Here is a 20120-nt window from a genome sequence, read left to right on the forward strand (position 1 = left end):
ATACAGGGAGCTATGTTCTGTCATGAAAGAAACACCTCAGGTTTTGTTACAGGCAGAGCTCAGGGGAGTGGCATGCTTCTCAGTCAGGGATACCCTGTCAGGGATGTGGACAAACAGGTTAAGCTGAAACCCTACCAGAACCCCCCCTTGACAAGAATTGTTTCTGTCAACACAAGGCAGAGTCATGATCAGGTAACTTCAGAAAGTGCCAGGAAGCATCATATTTTGTGGAAAATTATAATCAAAGCTTGGCTGAAGCTGGGCCATCAATATGGAAAATCAGAAAAAAATGTTAAGTGCCATGCAATGCTTGGCATTTTGTGGAGACACCGAAAATGTCAACTGGGGAGACTGAGAAAAACACGAGGGAAGAAGATGCCATTGGAAAATAAGTGTAAAAGAGGATTAGTAGAAGATGAAAGGTCCGTGTGCATGAATTAGTTGAATATGAAATCTTGATAGTGCATAATTTATACTGCTTGGAAAAAAATATCCCAGAGTCGGTATAGAAGTCTGTTAGTTCAGGGTGTTGTCCAAATCACTGTACTAAAATGCTTCTTTGTCAGTATTCTTGATGATCTTATGCTGATAATCTCCAGCAAGTTTTAGGAGACTGGTGGGTCTGGGACCTGGAAGACAGAGGTTAAAGTAGAGAGGAAGGGGGTGGATGGACTTTCTAACTTTAAGTTACCTCATGCTTTGTGTTTCTGCTCTTTTGCTATCTTTAGGTGAGACCCTAATAGTTATTATGAGCCTGAAAGGGAAGAAGGAGTCTCCAAGGAAGACACCTGAGGAGCTGGCGAGGAAGGCAACTATTCCCTGTTTCCCTCGGTAAGGGTGGTGACCGGAAATGCACCAGCTGATTGTGTGTGGGGAGGGATGAAATGATCTAAATGGGAATTCATTTATTTTTCCCTAGATTTTCCTTTACCCATTTTGTCCTTCTTTTGAAATTTAAGGAGTTAGTCCAGTCTGTGCTCACTGTCTCATGGAAATTATGTGATAAAAGAAAGGACAAAAAAAAAAAAGATTTCTAAATCTGGCTCATATGTTTAAAAAGCATAGACACTTAGAAGAACAGAAATGACATGTAGACAGAATGTTTGGGAGAAAACATGCTTAAGGGCATTCTTTCTCTTCACCATCACAAAGCGGAAAAGTTCGCTTGGCTGTATTGAACACTGCTCGAAGTTGCTTTCCTAATAGCCGATTCCTGAACATAAATCCCAAAATTTTATCCAGTTACTATCTCCGTCTCCCTTGGTTGAGGGGCTTCAGGGGACTCTGGCCCCTGACTGCCAATGCTCATTCTCCTTGCCAAGGTTCACTTCAGGCACAAGGCCCCCTTCTACAAATGAAGATGCAAATGGACAGTTTTCCTCACTTTAGCAAGAGATGGCAACACAAGATGGTTCCCTTTCTGCCTCTCAAAGTGTTGTGCCTCATAAGATGGTTGGAGCTGCTGCAGCCATCTCACTCCCAGCCCGAGGAGGAGGTGGCTCACAGATGGGCAGAGTCAAAAGGTGATCTAAGAGAAGCATGGAGAAGTCAAGTCAGGATTGCAATGTTTCACGGCCAGGAGCTGTCCTACCTCTGAATCTCTTTTTAGGCAGTAAGATACACTTATTGTTGAAGGTATTTGAATCTGCTTTTTTTTTTTTTTTAAAGATTTTATTTATTTATTTGTCAGAGAGAGAGAGAGAGCACAAGCAGGCAAAGCTTCAGGCAGAGGCAGAGAGAGAAGCAGGCTCCTCCCTGAGCAAGGAGCCCGATGCGGACTTGATCCCAGGACTCCGGGATCATGACCCAAGCCAAAGGCAACGGCTAAACCAATTGAGCCACCCAGGCACCCCGAATCTGCTTCTTTTGTGTCCTGCAGCCAAATGCATCCTAACTGGTGCACAGGCTGAGGGAAGAAAGGGATGTGGAAGAGAAGTGAAGAGAGAAGAGGTATCAGCAGTGTCTGGAACAGGGACTTGGTCACCAGGGAAACCCGCCCCCCCCCGACTCTGACCACTGCAAATTATTCCATATCTTCAGCCCATCCAGCCTCTGCTCAGGTGAACCCCATATACCTCCCACACCCAGGCTCATGCTAGTCTTTCTCGTAAATACCTGGGGAGGATGTGCCTCCCACAGCAACCAGCATGAACCCTCAGGATTGTTCAGCAGAATCGATATGTTCCCCTGAAGCAGAAGCAATGTCGAACAGGTTGAAAACCCACAGGTATGTGCAACATGTCTCTGTCAAGATTATTGTACTCTTTGAGTGCGGTTCTGAAAGGCATTCCCAAGGACAGCAGGGTCCAGCTAGTGTAGCCCTCCTCGACTGCAAACTGGTTACCAGAAATCTGGACTTTCCCGTCTCTACTGTAGTTTCATTCTTGTGGATTTTGGCTGCTTGATATTCCTTTAACTTGAAGTCTGTCACTTTCCATTTGGTTGTCTGTTGTCCATCTCCTGACACACCCTTTTGCGTCTTGAAACCGACCTCACATGACCTCACCACTTGCCTTCCCCCCAGGGTAAACAGACACAGATCAGCATGTCTGTTATCCCGAGGCTCTGCCCAGATACCGACCAAAACAGAGAGGATCATCTAAAGGCCATTTCCTCAATTTGCCTCATCTTCCACCTCTGGTAGTCTTTGAAGATGATATAGTTCAGAGGTTTGGCAGTGGGGTTGGGAGAAAGACGGGGTGGGATAGTGGCAATGTCAAATGGTTTCTATAGGAAGGAGATTGACCAACTGAAAATGGAAGAGTGAAAGTGGGTGGGGGGTGGGTGGCAGGGAAAAAGAGGAAATGAAAGAAAGATATGACATTAGGGAGCACTTCAATGAATGTGTCTGAAGGCAGTGCGGTGAAATTAGGTTGAAAGGGTGTATATTGTGGCTTTCTTGTATCTGTTAGTCTTAGGTAAGTTACTCAGCTTTAGGTCTCAGTTTTCTCATCCATAAAATAGGGATAATAATGAAACTATTTCATAGGGGTACTGGAAAAATTGAATGAAATGAGAGAACTAAAGCACTGGAACATTGCCTGCCACAGAGAAGGATCTAATAAATGTTACTTTTATCATTATTATTGTATACGTTGAGAGAAAAATATCATTTCTATCCTCTCTAATTTTTTATAAAAAATTTATTTTAAAAATAAAAATTGCAGGGCACCTGGGTGGCTCAGTTGGTTAGTGTCTGTATTCGGCTCAGGTCATGATCCTGGGATCCTGGGGTCAAGCCCCACATAGAAATCCCTGCTGGGGTGGGGGGGCCTGCTTTTCTCTCTGCCCCTCCCCCAACTCGATCTCACTCTCTCTCTTTCAAATAAATAAATAAAATCTCTTTAAAAAATTTTATTTATTTATTTATTTTTAAAGATTTTATTTATTTATTTGACAGGCAGAGATCACAAGTAGGCAGAGAGGCAGGCAGAGAGAGAGAAGGAGGAAGCAGGCTCCCTGCTGAGCAGAGAGCCCGATGTGGGGCTCGATCCCAGGACCCTGGGATCATGACCTGAGCTGAAGGCAGAGGCTTTAACCCATTGAGCCACCCAGGCGCCCCAAATAAATAAAATCTTAAAAAAAAAAACTGGGTATGTTTGAAGTGTACAACATGATGACCTGATAGACATACACAGTGAAATGAAATTGTGATATAATTATATAAAAGAATATTATTCATCCTTAAAAAAGAACAACATCCCATTTGCAACAAAATGGATAAACCTGGAGGACATTATGCTAAGTGAAATAAGCCAGACACAGAAAGAAAAAAACTTGCCTGATTGCATTTATATGTGGAATCTAAAAAAAGTCATATCTTATCTACTTTTAAAAATTATATGAAGAGGCTTATTTACTATTGGTTGATCAATGGAAAATTTCTCTCTTATTACTGGATTTATAAACTAAAAATACTATTCATACCATACCGGTCAAAAGAAATTTGTTATGGCAATACCACACCAGTCCCTTATAGTGCACTTTCTTCCTTTTGCCATCTGTTAATTTCTGGCTTCAACATCTGCCTATTACTTTCTACTTCTCTGTGTACATGAATGTAGAACATTAGGAGATAGTTATGCCCCTTTTAAGTGTCATATGTAAATTACACAAACAATTATAGTAAGAAAAGTCCAACATGCAATATTTAATAGCTTTTGTAACAGTTATTAAATTATAAAAATAATGCCATCTGTAGTAAAGGGTATCAGATTTGGCAGGAATTATTAAAGCTTATAGATTAACCCTAAATTTCCTTTGTTTTTCTATGATCGTGTCTTTTATTTTCTGAATGTAACTTAGTTATTAACTCAATATATTTTCTGGATGTAACTTCGTTATTAACTCAAAGGCCAATTAGTCTTTTCGTTATTCTTTTTGCTATTCATCCACTCTCTTTGAGCTGTTCATGGGCAATGAAATGCCTAAAAAGTGGGACCTGGGTGGCTCAGTGGGTTAAAGCCTCTGTCTTCGGCTCAGGTCATGATCCCAGGGTCCTGGGATCAAGTCCTGCATCGGGCTCTCTGCTCAGCGGGGAGCCAGCTTCCCTCTCTCTCTCTCTCTGCCTGCCTCTCTGCCTACTTGTGATCTCTGTCGTCAAATAAATAAACAAAATCTTAAAAAAAAGAAAAGCCTAAAATATGTACAGGAAGGAGCGAAGTAGAAGAAAAGAGCCCCAGAAGTGAATGAGCACATAGATCTGGAATAATTGGGAGCTGGCTGTGGTGGTATGTATTATTTTCTATGGGTAGTAAGTGGTTTGTAGACAAACTTAAAACCAGGAGGGGCAGTATAAAGAAAATGTATAATTGAAGTCTACATTTATTTGATAGCTACTTTACTTGTTTCCCTCTAAAAAGAAACTTCCATTTTCCCAAGTCCTAGCATTGAGTTAACTCAGGGAAAAAGATTCTGGACTATTGGATGAAATGAGGAGTCAGGAGTCATGATCTCCTGCAGGTGGGCCGCCGACAAAGCTACCTTGGCAGAACAGCAATCAGGCCTCCTGTCACTTGGGGGAACTCAGAACCAATTGAGATGGGCATCAACCAGGGAAAAGCAATTCCTTTCTAACCAAACAGAACTGCACTTGTATGAAATGATGTAGAAAATGGATGGCAGGAGACCTTTCCGATTTGTTACTTGTTAAAGAATAGGACTTCTGTTTCTATCTGTCTGATCTCTGAGACATCTTTGCATAACTGAAATACCGTGATGGATAGCGCTGACATTAGAAGTCTTTGAAAAATGCTTTCCCTCTGGCCGAATATACAAGTAGAATTCACTTTCCATATTCAGAATTCAGATCCTATTTATTTTTTATTTAGATGTGCTCAGCCAACCTTAAGGACCTCACAGTACAAAGTCGAGTATTTTTTGAAGCCCCTATTGGAAGAGTATGGACCCACCGTGGGTCATGTATGCATTTCTAGCACAGTGTGAATCCAGGGTTAGGTTTGAAGATAAGGGCACAACACCCCGGCTTGCCCAGGGATGCAGTGATGTGTGTGAGCAGGAGCTCTGTTACAGGTTGAATTATGTCCCACCAAAATTCCTATGTCGAAGTCCTAAACCCTAGTACCTTGGAATGTAACTCTGTTTGGAGATAGGGTGTTTAAGGACACAATTAAGTTAAAATGAGCTGATTAGGGTGTGCTATAATCCAGTATCATTGTTGTCCTATAAGAAAAAGAAATCTGGGGCACCTGGGTGGCTTAGTAAGTTAAGCATCTGTCTTTGGCTCAGGGCATGATCCCAGGGTCCTGGGATCAAGTCCTGCATCTGGCTCCCTGCTCAGCAGGGAGTCCGTTTTTCTCTCCCTTTGCCTCTTCCCAGGCTTGTGCACATGCTCACTCTCTCTCTTTCTCTCAAATAGATAAATTAAACCTTTAAAAAAAAGACGACGAAATCTGGACACAGCTGTGCATGGAGGGAAGATGAAGTGAAGACACGGGGAGAAGGTAGCCATTAAATGCCAAGGAGATTCTCGGATTTCTAGCCTCCAGAACCGTGAGAAAATAAATTTCTGTTGTTTATGCTACCCTAGCTGTGCTACTTTGTTATGGCAACCCTAGAGCCTAATACAGCTCTATTTGTGGTATGTTCAACTTCATTAGACAATCCATGTCTACACTCAGCAGAGGCTAAGCATTAAGACAGGGCATCCTTCTACCTCTTGGCAGAGGGGAGTGTGTGGGGGGAATCACCCTAAGGAGAGGGTGTTAGACCAAGGGTCCCTAGAATCGGGGAAGGGAGGGTATTGGGTAAAAAGAAGGTCCAATTTTTTAATAGAAAATCATCCTTTGTTTTCTTTTGCAAAAGCTTTACATGTTCATTGTAGAAATAATAGGAAATACAGACAAAATGAAGAAAGAAAGTATAACTATGACCTCATCACTTGGAGGTAATTGTTCATATATTGCTATAAATACTTCCAGACTTTTTCCTGTAAGTACATGAATTTACACACACACACACACACACACACACACACACACACACAGCAAAAGGGAACAATTTATTTTTTATGCTCACCTTTTCATGTCAATAATTTTTGATTTGTAGCACCATTTCTAATGTCTGATGTTGTTTCATTATATTGATTATATCCTAGAAATGGAATTGGTTGGTGGGATGTGTCCAGGCTTAGGCTTTTGATATATGTTGCCAAATCGCCTTCCAGAAATGATGCATCCATTTATATTCAGAAAGTCTATTTTGAGTGCAACATAAAGCCCTGTAACGGGTAACTCTTGACTCAGCTGTTCATGGGCTTTCAGCCAAATTCCTGAGCAGGCGAGTGTAGAAACCAGAGGACACTGAAAATAGGTGCCTCCAGTGACTCCAGACACTCAAAGTCTTGAAGGGGAGTGTCCAGGGTTGGTGGAGGAAGCATTTCCTACCTTAGCAGAGTGACAGGTGGAGGGAAGCCTGGCAGCATCAGCCTGTCCTGCCGCCGAGACAGGAGCTGCCAGCTCCACCAGGAATGTGGTGCTTGGCAGCGGAGACGTCCACTTGGAGAGCATGGCATCCACGGAGTTGTGGAGAATGAAGAGGTGTGCAGAGGGGACTCGTGCTGCTCACTGGAGAGTGGGAGGGATAGCCCTGGGGATCTCTGAATGAGCTGGGAGGAACCCGTAGGCTGAGGTTCCAGGGAGCCTAAGATCACAGAGATTATGACCCCTGGTTGTTAATTTTATCCCTCAGGCTTTCAGAGCCTGGGAAAATACAGGTAACACCAGGGAACGAGAACAGGAGGGCCGATAGCCTTTGCAGTTTTTATGTATTCATGGAAGATGCTATTTGACCTTGGTTCTTCGCCCAGTTTAAGAGATCCCAGAGGGGGGACCCTCGGTGGCTCAGTGGGTTAAGCCTCTGCCTTAGGCTCAGGGAATGGTCTCAGAGTCCTGGAATCGAGCCCCGCATCGGGCTCTCTGCTTAGTAGGAAGCCTGCTTCCCCCTCTCTCTGCCTGCCTCTCTGCCTACTTGTGATCTCTCTCTCTTTCTCAAATACATAAATAAAATCTTAAAAAAAAAAAAAGAGAGATCCCAAGGGGGCATACTTAAAAGGAAAACCAAGCTAATCTTATGTGAAAAAGAAACTGCTTTATAAACATGAAAATGATGTGGTACTTAATAAAATGTGTTAGCGAGTACACTTCTGAAACATTGTATGGTGAATAAAGTAGGTTGGCTGCTTTTGGGAGAAGAACTTGAATTCTACTTAGCATTAGGTAAGAACTTTCAACAGGAATCTTGCTAAGGAAGATAAGCAGTGGTCTCTGATTTAGGGGTGGAGAGAGCATAGAGAAGGGAACAGCATCTTCACTGTTGTCCAGAAAGTTATTGTTACCCTTCTGACTGTGTTTCAAGTCATTCACGGACCACCTGGTCATCTCTGGCCACAGACCTTGGCTGGTCAGACATAACCTATACGTGAGAAGGACAGTCACGTTGAACTTGATAGGGACTTTGTCTGAGAAGTAACAGCGTGTTGTAGATAAGAGTGAAGAAGTAACCACATTTTGTTTGACTCCTTTGAAATGTAGATTTAGCTGCCAAAGTTGCTCCCAAAAGTAAACTTATGTTCTGTACATTTGCCCAAGGCACTGAATAAATTTCCAATAAAACCAACAAACAATTCCTTCCTTGGGGTTGTTTTCTTCTATCTTCAACTGGTACCATGGAGAATTAATTACTTCATAATCTCGCTCACGATAGCCTATCCAATTAAACACAGTTATGGAAAAACAGGGCTTACCGTCTATCACCGGTTTGGGCTGAGAACTTTTGAGGCGCAGCGAGGGCCGGAAGCGGGTGCGGTCGTTGAAGCTCCAGCTCTTCTGCACTTTGGTGGGGCTGCCCTCGGCGGTGATGTCGGTGCTCGGGGACCTCCTGTCACCTACGGACGCTTGTCTGCTCTTAATACTCTGGCCCCTTGGGCTAGCCATGCGTACTCGCTCCTTAAAACTTAGCTTCTGACTGTGGACAACAGAGGCATGATTATTCCATTTCAAGCAATTTCTTCCACTCCACTTGGGTAAATACTTTGATGAGACTGTATACTATATTTCAATAGACAACATGTTTTCAGCGAGTAGGAGCATAGCAATATAGTCTTCCCTTATTGAAAACCAGAGCTTTATTTAATCTGTTTGCATTCATTTGAACTTAATCTCACTGTCTAGGTGGCACACCCTTTCCTGGATTCATCACAGAAAGAATCAACATCGGGTACGGTAGTTTGGACACAATTACACTGGACATAACCAAGAACTGGTTCGGTGTTTGCTTTAGAAACAGATTTTTAGCTTTGACCTTGACTTTGGATATTTAAAGAAAGTAATTTTTTATTTGGGAGCATATCTCTTTGTAATTTCTGAGCATTTCTACAGGGATGACAGTTACGTATACACATATATCTATATTCTGCATGCATTTCATATTCCAGGCAAGATTATGATATCCATAAATTCATGCAATCTCCTAGCGGTTGGTAGTACTGCATACATAAGAGCAAACATACAACACTTAACACCCATTTCTTTTTTGCTTGCATTCATTCCTGTGAGACAAAAACCACACAATGTAGAACAGCCCCAACATATAATGAATGTGATGACTGATTAACGGAATGAGATGTTATGTTCACTAACACAATTTCCTGCTATTAAACAGGTTATTGATTTGCTGTGGCAGCTACTGGTAAATTATATTTGTTCCGACATTCAGTTCTCAGATGCCAGCGAGAACTGAAATGCCGTGGGTTGATAAAGGAAGCATTAACAACAACAACAAAACCGAAAGTGCATCTCCACGATTTCCTCCTCAAAAGATGCTGTGTGAGGTGGTGGGAAGGGCAGGTTGGAATCAAAGAGGCTTGGAGTTTGCAGTCCTCATCTCAAACATAAGGATGAAAATAGCAACATGGCTAAGGGATTTTTGTGGGAACCAAGAGGACTGTAAGAGGTGCTGTGTCCCCATTTTGTTTGTGTTCTTTTTGTGTTTCATTTATAAAGCACTGTGTTGTTCATCAGAGAATGACACTGGTACCTAGTGAGAGGCCCAGGCCACTTGGGGGTCTGAGGAAATGAAGGGTGAAGGGTCTAGGGTCTGAAGGCAGTACTTGGAGCAGCTGCTCTGAGAGGCCGAGACCCGCATTCATGCTGCAGCCTTCGAGGGGCATGAAGGAGGCAGTGTTCTCATGGACTCGGGTTATCTGAGACAAAGTGGAGCCCTGGTTTTTTCCACTTACCGCAACGTCCACTGTCCCCAGCTGCAGCATGCCAACAGCAAATGTGTTTAGTGGTTATGTGTTTTGTAGCTAACAAGAAACAGTAACATTTATTTTTCCATGCCTAGTTGCTTAACAAATGATATTCTAAAAAGACACCACATTTTATGTGTTTACATGAAAACAAATCAAATAATGAACTGTGGTGATCAGAAAGTCCTGGTAACAATAAACAAGTCGACCATGCCACGGACAGCTCCCCTCGGAAATGCAGATGTAGCTAAGCCCAGCACGACTAGCTGAAGGCACATGCAGAGAACAGGCTGGGCAGTTTTGTGATGGGGCCGGGTGGGTTCAAGGGTTCTTTAAAACAATCCCGTCAGTCAAAGGCTTTCTCTGCACCAGACGAATGCATGATTAAATGGTGGATCACATCAAACAACAGCAACAATAACATATAAAACTGCATCTTTTTATGCCGAGGCTGGGTTCTCCATGTCATCCCAAACCTTCAAATCATTTAAACAAATCCTCAAAGAGATAAAAGGGATAGGGCCCAAAATGTCTACTCTTCTCAACCTTTTTATTTTATTTTTTTTTAAATAGTAAAAATTTCACATCTCTCTTCAGTTTCAGCACATCTGTTCCATCATTTAAATTTATGATGATTGGAATCAGGAACATATGCTCAACTCTGCACCTTTATTTAGATTAACGAATGGCTGAAGTTTACATAGCTATCACTACAAATGTTCTCACTGTACTTTATCTAGTTGGTTACCTTTTCTGGAACTCACAGATGCTAATTACTACAGAAGGTTGGGTTTCGTTAATATCAAATTACTTTCTTAATCTTTAACGATATATCTGTTTCTTACACCAACTAAGTGAAGAGGAAACTGATGAAAACATCATAAAACCATTTAATATGAAATTTTGTTTTTTCTTTTTTAAAATTTCAATTACTGAAAAAGTAAAAAAGTTGGAAATAAGTATCAGCGTCAAACCCTCATGGCTGATTGGCAATAATGAAATATTTAAAAACAATATTGCTCCTATGCAAATATTTTTTAAAAGTTGCCTCTGAAACGTTTTGATGCATCTTTAATAACTCATGGAAAGTGGAAATAATATTTTTCTCTGAATCTTAGTACTATTTAAAGTACTTAAAGTTGATATAAACGAGTTCTAGGTACCATGTCCCTTTTTGTCCTTCTTAACTGCATGAATATTTGCCAATGTCTAATATGAAAAGAATTATCAAAAATCATTTTAAAGTGAATCCAACATATTACATATGAAATTAGAAAAAAAATTAATGTTTTCACCCTCTCTTTTGACATAATTGTATCAAAGTTAAGAATAAAATCTTAACCCAGAATTTTTTAACCAGGCAAAATTTTGTTCTCCAAAACAAAGACCCGTTCTTACAAAAAAAGCTCACTTCTATTAGTTTTTCTGCTTCTTTTCCCCATTTGGAAATCAACAGAACATCTTGATTAGATGACTATTAAACTGATTAGATGGCTGTTATTGAAAATGTACACTGATTAAAAAGATGGACTCTTTACTGGTTCATTCAAGTTTTTATTACTTTCTTACTTTTTGTCATATCTAAACACTTCTTTTTCTTCTTTTTTTTTTTTTAAGTAGGCTCCATGCCCAACTTGGGGCTTGAACCCATGACCCTGAGATTGAGACTCACATGCTCTGCCAGCCAGGCGCCCCTTATAAACATGATTTTTGAGAAAGATTCATGGAACAGTGTTTTTAGGAAGATTGTCAAAGATTAGTCCTAGGAGACAAATAAGAAGGTCTCTTTCTGGAGAAGGTAACCCCAAGTAACCCAAAGGACATTGTAGTCATTGGTCGTGGCATCTTTGAGTATGCACAAGGACGGGGGACTGTGCAGGGGGATTCTTCCCCTCTAGGAACCAGATGGACACGTTCCTCAAATGGCCCAGCATGCAGGCTACTACTGGATGTTCCCTGCCAGGGAACTGGGTGGCATTACCGTAACCCCACAGTAATCCTCTCGGACTTAGAACGCTGTAGTCCTTGTTAATACTTAATTAGGGTGTTAGCCCTTCACAGGATAAGCATTCTACAAATTCTCGCCTCAGGCACAATATGGCGACTGAGCCGTAACAATCCAGTGCGTGCAGCAGTTCAGCAGCTGTCCCACCACAAGGAGGCGCCAAGGGGCCGACAGCCAGGGCTGTGCGGGACCCTGCCTATTTGGCCCTGGGCTAGAGTATCAAAGCAGGCAACAGGCAACAAGGAAAATAACAAGCGGCTTGAAAACCTCATTCAAGAAGTCCTTAGGAAGAGTGAGTCTCTGAGCGGGGCTCAGGTAGGATGGCGGTAGAACCTGGTCATGCACCTGAGGTTAGTTGGCATTCTCAAATTTCATGTCAATAGCCGGGATGCTGGGTACCTCTGCTTCCGTGAGGTGTACATTCTGAAGAGCTTCTGCTTATTACTACAGAACTTACTAGGAGTGAGGGAGATAGAGCAGCACATTACTAAGCATTTCACCACCACGAAAGTGCTCAGGGATTTCTTTTTAGAACAACAAAGCCATTTGGCTTTATTGTTTTTCAGATCTAAGTACACAGACTATTTAAGCAGTAAGTACTAACTACGGAGCTTAATTGTGCTGCTTGGAGTATAATCAGTGCTCTTAATGGTGAGGTTGAAAGGACTGGACGTGAAGCAGGCATTACAAACGATGGTAGCCTGTGTGTTAGCATCAGAGCCATGTGAAAATAAGAACATAAATATTTTAAAATATAGCAACCTTTGCAATCCAATGCAGTATAAACAAGGGATAAACAATTTCGGAACTTTGAAAAATAAATATTTATAGGAACCAATGAAGTTGATATCACTAATTGCTTTGAAATATTAAAAAAGTTCCTGATTTGCATAAAACACCTGTAGTTATAGTTAATATCAATAACTAATTGTCAGAATACATGCTTTAAAAAGTCAGAAGATTCTAAGTCACTAGCTTGTTAAAAAAAGAGTTTTTATTGTATGTCTTTTGATGTGTTTTTAAAAGACTAAATCCTTTCCCTCTATCAATAAATGCGAACAGAAGGAGAAACCATTTTCAAAAGATTGTTTTTGAAACAATCTAACATTTTGCCCATAAGGACACAAGTTGATTATGCTGGGGAAAAAAAAAAAAGTCTAGTCTTACTTGGTTTAACAACACATGCAGATCATTCTTTGCACACAGAAGAAAGAAAATGTAAATAGTGGAAAACAAACGCCCAAGAAATATAAGAACGCAGTCTTTTCTCTCCACATTCTAGAGTTCTCTCTTAAGAACCGCACATCTCAGAACCTAATAAAGCCAACCATGTAGGAGCAATTTGGACAAAGCACTCAGTGGATCACAGCAGAAGATGATAATGTAATTAAAAAATATATCATTTATGCTTTAACTTTTAAGACATGCATCTTAAAAGAAGAACCTGTTCAAGCAAATTTATAGTCTAATAAGAAGTCTGACAGGGTTCTATTTAAAGCCTATAGACGGTGATCAGGGTAGCTTAACTATGAAGCATGCACGTAGCCAACAATTGTTGATTAAGGAGCCAGGGTAGGCAGAGGTAGTGGGATTTATAGATAATACCTAAACTTCCGTTGGCATGATCTATTCCTGTAGCAATAAAAACCTAACATAGGTAGGAAGAAGTAAGAGCTTTTTGTGCGGTGCGTGCAAGATGGCTAAGTCAAGGAGAAGGGGAGGAGGGCCTAAAAATCTCAAGGCGAGAATACTGGCTTAATTTGGTTAGATGGGTTTATAGGTGAATATTCTATTTTCTGAAAGTCACAATTTGTACCAAAACAGAGAAAACCTATCCAGTTTAAAAAAATGAGTTGGAGAAGTTACTCAATGGGATAATTATTATACTAAAATCAATAAACCTACTCACCACATATGGGATTAGAACTGTTTCAATGGGAAGATAGAGGAAAACAAATGAATCATTAAATGATGCTAAAGAAGCTGCGTTTATGGTCTAAGCAGAGGAAGAACAGAGCAGGCTCACTTGAGACTAATAATAATTTGTACCTGACCCCGTACCAAAGACATCATTTTAATGTCTCAAAGAGACAATATTTCAACTGTTCTTCAGTTGAGCTCCTCTTGAGACTGATGGTTTGTATTTTTAAAGAAAAATGTTGGGCCTGTTGCAAATAATGCAAAAGCATCACTGAACTGGATGTCTTTCCCTAGCCCAAATTTGTTTAAACATAGCCTAACCTCAGGGTAGAAAGACAAAACTCTCTCTAACCAGAATATTCCAAAGATGGGAACTTAGTTAGCTATGGGGGTATATGAATGTGTGTGATGCCTCACTACATTTTGCAGTGAGAAAAGCCTCTCCGAGTATGGCCTGGTTATTCAGAGGAAAAAATGCCAGGGACCAGGAAAGAGTTACTGGCTACTGTACTAAACCCAACTACGCCTGAATTACTCCCAGTTCTTAACACAATAAAAAGCGATGATGAAAGATTTTAGGAGACTTCAGGTTCTGAGATAACCGGAAGATAGAGTTGGCAGAAGTTTATCTCTTCTGCTTATCTGAATCGCCATCAGTAACCCAGTGGCCCCAAACATAGTAAAGGGCTTTGCGCTTGGGTGGCAGTAATCAATCCATTTGAAATCGGGTCCAGGATTAATCAACAATAGCCTGGACCCAAATCTGCTCTCTTCCAAGAAACAATCCTCATTATAAATGCATTTTCCTTTGTGCATATTTTGTTTGAGTAAGGGCAAATTTGTTTTTCTTAAGATGGTACTGTTGCTACTGTTAATACTATAGTCTTTCTGCATTCCTTATGCAGTATCATAAATTCCACTGCCTATGGAACCCAGCAAGGTGGAAGCTTAAGTCATGTTAAAATGGGAGCTTTGGCTTGTTTCCTTCAGATTATTGAAGTGTTCTTATTACCTCATTGTCTTTCTGTTATTTCCTCTTTCCCGTTTTTGTTGGTGTTTTCTCTTTGTATGTGGAGCTACTTGAGGTCAGGGACATTTTATTACTCTATCCAAGAACTGTTTATTGAGCACATTCCCAGTCCTAGCTTTGCAAAGGGAGGTGTGATGCATCACTGGGGGACAGAAGACCTATGTGTATGAAGTAGGACACATCAAGTAAGGCATGCATGCCAGATAAATGGTAATATAGGACATTTCATGGGGGTTTCTGCTAAGTGTCCAATGACCCTAGAGAAACAAGAAATGTCTGTGTAACATATCTTGGGGTTTCTATGTTCAAAACTACATGTGAGTCATTTTTGACACCCTTAGTCACAAGCATGTAGAATAAAATTTTGATGTTTTAGCTATAAATGAACATCATGAAATGTAAAAAATTTGGTCGGTGGTCTTTTTGAATTGTGACAGCTGATTGGGATGTTCATTTTTGGAGTGAGGAACAGAAGCTCCATAGTTACACTTTAATTTTGTCTTTGCTTCCTGCCTTGGTAACATTTGGAAAAAGTGCAATATCGTGTCAGCTCAAGGGGACCCCTCTCTCAGGACTGTCATACCAGGTCACACTTCTGCAAAGAACCTCCACGTGATTCACAGACTTCCCCTTTAGGTGCCAACAGCTCTGTTTTGGAGGATGAAACCAAGATAGGCGACCTTACTCTCAGGTAGCTATGGAGTTTGTGCCAAAGATAGTCTCTGCCTTTAGGATTTGGAGACAAATTACCCTTTGACACGATCTGTAAAGGGATAGCTCCTAAAAAAGGCAAGCTTTTCAAATATCACCAAATAGACTAAATGGCTTATAATGGCTATGATTTATTTGTGTAACTCTTTTCAAGTAAAACAGAAGCATGGCGGGGTTTGCAGGACATCTAGACAAGAGGACCAAATGGCCAGAATTGTAGAGATTGCCTCTTCTGGAGTCTATTCAAAGAATGTTCTCAGTCTAATGACCAGAACCTCTCTTTGGGCAGAAATATCTCTAAAGTAGAGAAGATCAAATCTTTAGCTTACTAAAACTTTCTGGAAATAGCACCCAGGAATATCTAGTGACCTTGGCTCTAACTCTTTGTCTACCAAGTAAGAGAAGGGGTTTTAATGTCATCCCTGTGTAGGCTTACCTACTTCGAAGGAGTGTTGTGCACCCTGCCACATCTGTCTCTCATCATGGATGCAATTAGATTCTGGCTTGTGAATCTTTTTAAGTGTTCATATAATGCAGAAATGGAGGACCCAGAACCTCATGATTCCAAGTGACCTTTTGAAACTGGTTTCAGTATGGTATGAATAGATTATAATTAATGTCTAGTATGACAGTACAAAACTAAGGGACCTTCCCTGGACTCCCACTGGCCCCCACCCAGGGGCCAACTCTGCCGTGGTGGAATGCCTCTGTGTCCTCATTACAGAAACAAGTAGCAATGATAGGAAATTTTTTTTCTTCTTCCCTTCCAGGCACCTGGGATTCTCCTGCTGGTTCTGTCTCTGCTACTCCTCACACCATCAGTGCCAAGATCTACATGGTTCTGTCCTTTGGGGCTTTGCTCCCAAATCCAGACTCTTTCTGGCACTCACTAACACAGAATAAAATGTTCTCTTTCATCTCCAATTCTTCCTCGGTCTAACTTTCTGCTCTTTAATCTGATAAGGCATTTCCCTGAAAGGCATGAAAGAATGGCCGTAAATTATTTGGTGAAATTTCTGGGAGGATTGTCTTCTTCCTAAAGGATAGGGCAGTGGTGGCGGGGGGAGGCTCTTCCTCTGAATCATGTTACTCAGGTACACCAGTGCTTAATGAGCTGGAGATGTCACAGAGAGATTGTTCTTACCTCTTGTACACAGTGTTCCTTTCGCCCAAAAAACCCATTTTCTTATTCTAAAAGGACCCTGATGAAGGGGAATATATCTTACAGTGCTTCCCAGAATTTGAATACTTTGGTAAGACTTCTGTCTGAGAAAAAGGGTAGCAAGGAATAACCAAGAATTCTTTCCCCAAGAATTTTCCATACCCTGCCGATTATAAGAAGCAGTGAGTTAGGGAGACACTGATGCTTCCAAGGGGGGGCGGTTCAGTGAAACAGTAACCTTTGCAGGCAATCTTGTGAAAGGTCACTTTTAATCATCTTGTATTTGTTGATCAATTTTACTCACATGAGATACATTTAAAACATCGGTTAGGCATCAGATTTATAAACAAACATGGAGCAGAAGAGAAATCACAAACCTGCTTGATGCTTCCCCTTGTTCTTTCCTTCAGGTGCGTGTTGGCAGAAGAGAAATGATGATAAACCAGTGAATACATTTACAGCACTCGATAACGGAGGATGGGGAATAAAGTACCTTAAGTAATTCTTTTCGAGCAAGATCCACAGAAGCAGTATTCCTTATACAAAGTGTACCCAACTTTCAAACATATATTCTTTGTGGTACCTGAGCTGGCATTTTTACTTAGCAAGACCAACAGTGCCCACACATAACCCCAAACTGTAGACCGCATGTTAGCTCAAGTTATCCATGGTTAAGAAAGTGGTTCTGATCTGACTGGCGTGAACAAAGACTCTTAGAAGGGTGCTGGGTACACTGTAGCTTCAATCACTTCTTGAGGAAGATTTTGTTCTCATATTGTATACAGTATGAATTCTCTTGGAGTAAATTAGGTGCCTGGGAAATTGATCACAACTGTCCAGGACTAGTGTTGGATGGTATTTTTAACAGCCCATTTTAGCAAATTCAGGTCTGTGCAACACGGCGTAGGGTCCCTACTCTTTACAAATGAGCTGTGTGTCCTCAGGCAAGCACCTCACTTTCTGGTAGATCTTGATTTTCTTATGAATAAATTGAAGGGTCTGGATTAGAGCATATCTACATTCTGACTTCTGACACTATCACATGGCATCCTTGGAGCTTGATAATTCCCCACAGCTTCATAAAATATCAGTCACTCCCTAAAAGAGCACATTTACCTGTGTTACATACTCTGCACAGCCTTTTCTCTGAGAAGAAAATCAAGAAAAATGTGTTCCTTCTGTAAATCCTTCTCTTATTAAAACTTTGAAATAGCAACTGCTAAGACCCTGAAAACCCATGGGAGACCGGCCAGACCAGAGGGAGAGAGTCAGAAACTGCAGGATGTCTCCCCAGCAGGACTGAGGGATATGGCCGGTCCCCTCACCCTACCCTGTGTCCCCTGCACACCTGTCATACCTCTCTTCCATCCTATTCCCCGGAATGAGGTTGAGGAGTCAAAGTATCTCATTGTATCTCTAAAACTCCTGGGAATAAGAGCATGAGTTCATGATTAATGACAGTGATATCATTGAGAGTGATGCTATAGATAATATGATCTCTTTCCTGACCACCTATTTGAAATTATAATCCCTAAAGTCCCCCAAATTCCTTCCCTACTTTACTGTTCTCCTTAGCCAACTCTATGATATTTATTTATTTATTTATTTATTTATTTATTTTCTCTTCCCAGTGTCCCTTGAATATACATTCCCTAAAGCCATTTGGGGTTTTTTTGGTTGGTTATTATTATTATTTTTTTTCCTTTCACTGCTACACTTCTAGTACCTGGAACAATGCCTTGCAAAATAACAGGTGCTTACTGAATAGTTATTTAATGAATGCACAAATGAATGAATGAATCATCTCTTCAGAAGTTCTTAAACTCTGAATGTTATACAAAATACACTATATAAATAAAAAGAAGTTTCGGTCCATTTCTTATTATATCACTCTGCACTCAGAGTGCACTAAGCTGCACTAAATTAACTGCACTAAAGCCAGTTAATTATAAACGTAAAAATATCCTTCACAGGTCTACAAACTTGATTAAAGCAGGTTTGCTTTCTAAAGCAAAGGTTCTGAACTTGGCTTCAAGGAGCCTGTGAAAACATTCAATTTGAAGGCAAAATTTTGATTTTTTTTCTTTGCACTGAATTTTTTTGTGTGTGTGTGGTTTAACAAAACCAATAACAATAATATAGAATAAGAACACACAATTTGGAACAGTAACATGGAGAGATGTTAGGATATTCAGGTTCCCATGAGCTTTGCCAGGGATGGCCGTGCCATTCAGGACAAGTACCCGATATTCAGTAAATGGGGTCGAGACTCAGCAGTTAAAGGGGGGAGGGATGCTGGGAAAAGACAATGAGGAGGATGGCTGACAGCCAGGGTGGAACAACATGAATATATAAATTCCTTCCTTCCCCTCTCCAATTTCAGCGGAAATAAGAGAAATCATGAAGTAAAATAATAGTTTATGCACTGGAAGGGTTTGACTTATTATTCAATAATTTTTTCCAGGCCCCAGAATGACTTTAATCTAAAAACCTCAGGAAGCGGAAAGCCGAATTATCACATGATAATAGTTCACTCTCTTTTGTCACTCGAGAACCTTCTTTTTGTTTCTTCTACTAGTCTTCCTCTTACATATATACCTAGAAACCTTCATGAGTACAAGAAATGCAATTTCTGTACAATTCCCATTTCTGAATCATTACGCCCAAGGAATAGATTTTTTTTTTTTTTTATTACCACAACTCTGAAGGAGTCTCATACTCCATAAAGGAAAGTAAATTCAATTTTAAGATCTGCACGAAAAGAGACTTCTCATGCATGCCTTCATTTGACAGTATCCATGCTTCATTCCTTCTTAAATTTCCATCCCTTCTGAAGACCTGGGGTTCTATGAATATCTCTATCACAGGTGCTGAGGAATTTTTGACCCCAACTTTTAGGAGACACGTCCCGTCAGAGCTTAGAAGTTCTCTTGCTCACCTCTCGTCCTTCACTTTGTGGATGGGGCCCGGGGAGGATCAGGGAAGCAATGTAACAGATCCTGACAGTTAATGACAGATGTAAGGCTTCCTAACAGCGTGTGCTCTGAAGCAGCACAAATCTCCTCTGAGACTTCAGTTCCAGGCAAGAAGTCATGAAGGGTTCCCCAGCTGGTTTCTTTTCCGCATCAAGTAAGAAAGACGTTTCTCTGATTGAATCCCAGTAGTGGGATGCCTTGAATCCCATGAAGCCACTAGTAGGATTAAGGTTTTGTTGGACTATGAAGGGGAACAGCAGGTGTTCTAAAGTACTAAGTAAATAAGCAGTTTGGTAACTTTTGAAGAACCTGAGGAAATGACCATTGCATTCAAGCCGGGTGACACACAGAAAGCCTCTCCCTTGGCTTACATGCTTTGGTTGTTTTGATGAAGATTTCTTTAGACAGTGATTTTGATTAAGTATGTTCTGTTAGTTGAACTGGAGTCCAGGATTCCAGGACTAAGGATTTTTTTTTTTTTTAAGTTAAAGATCACTGTGGTAACCATGAGAGCTGTTCATAATTTTTCTGGTTCTCTTCTCTTTCCA

At 40.9% G+C, this 20120-nt stretch overlaps 1 protein-coding gene across 1 annotated transcript in view; it reads right to left on the reverse strand.

Annotated features, from left to right (window-relative positions):
* The window catches only part of KCNQ5 (potassium voltage-gated channel subfamily Q member 5), a 539583-nt gene that overhangs the window by 53177 nt on the left and 466286 nt on the right, over positions 1–20120 (reverse strand). Inside the window, exon 9 of the mRNA XM_059400156.1 lies at positions 8264–8484. Within this exon, the coding sequence (XP_059256139.1) occupies positions 8264–8484 (221 nt within the window). The remainder of the gene's footprint in view (positions 1–8263; positions 8485–20120) is intronic.

The sequence above is a fragment of the Mustela nigripes genome, chromosome 5 (assembly GCF_022355385.1).
Source record: "Mustela nigripes isolate SB6536 chromosome 5, MUSNIG.SB6536, whole genome shotgun sequence".
In the NCBI taxonomy this organism is placed as follows: domain Eukaryota; kingdom Metazoa; phylum Chordata; class Mammalia; order Carnivora; family Mustelidae; genus Mustela; species Mustela nigripes.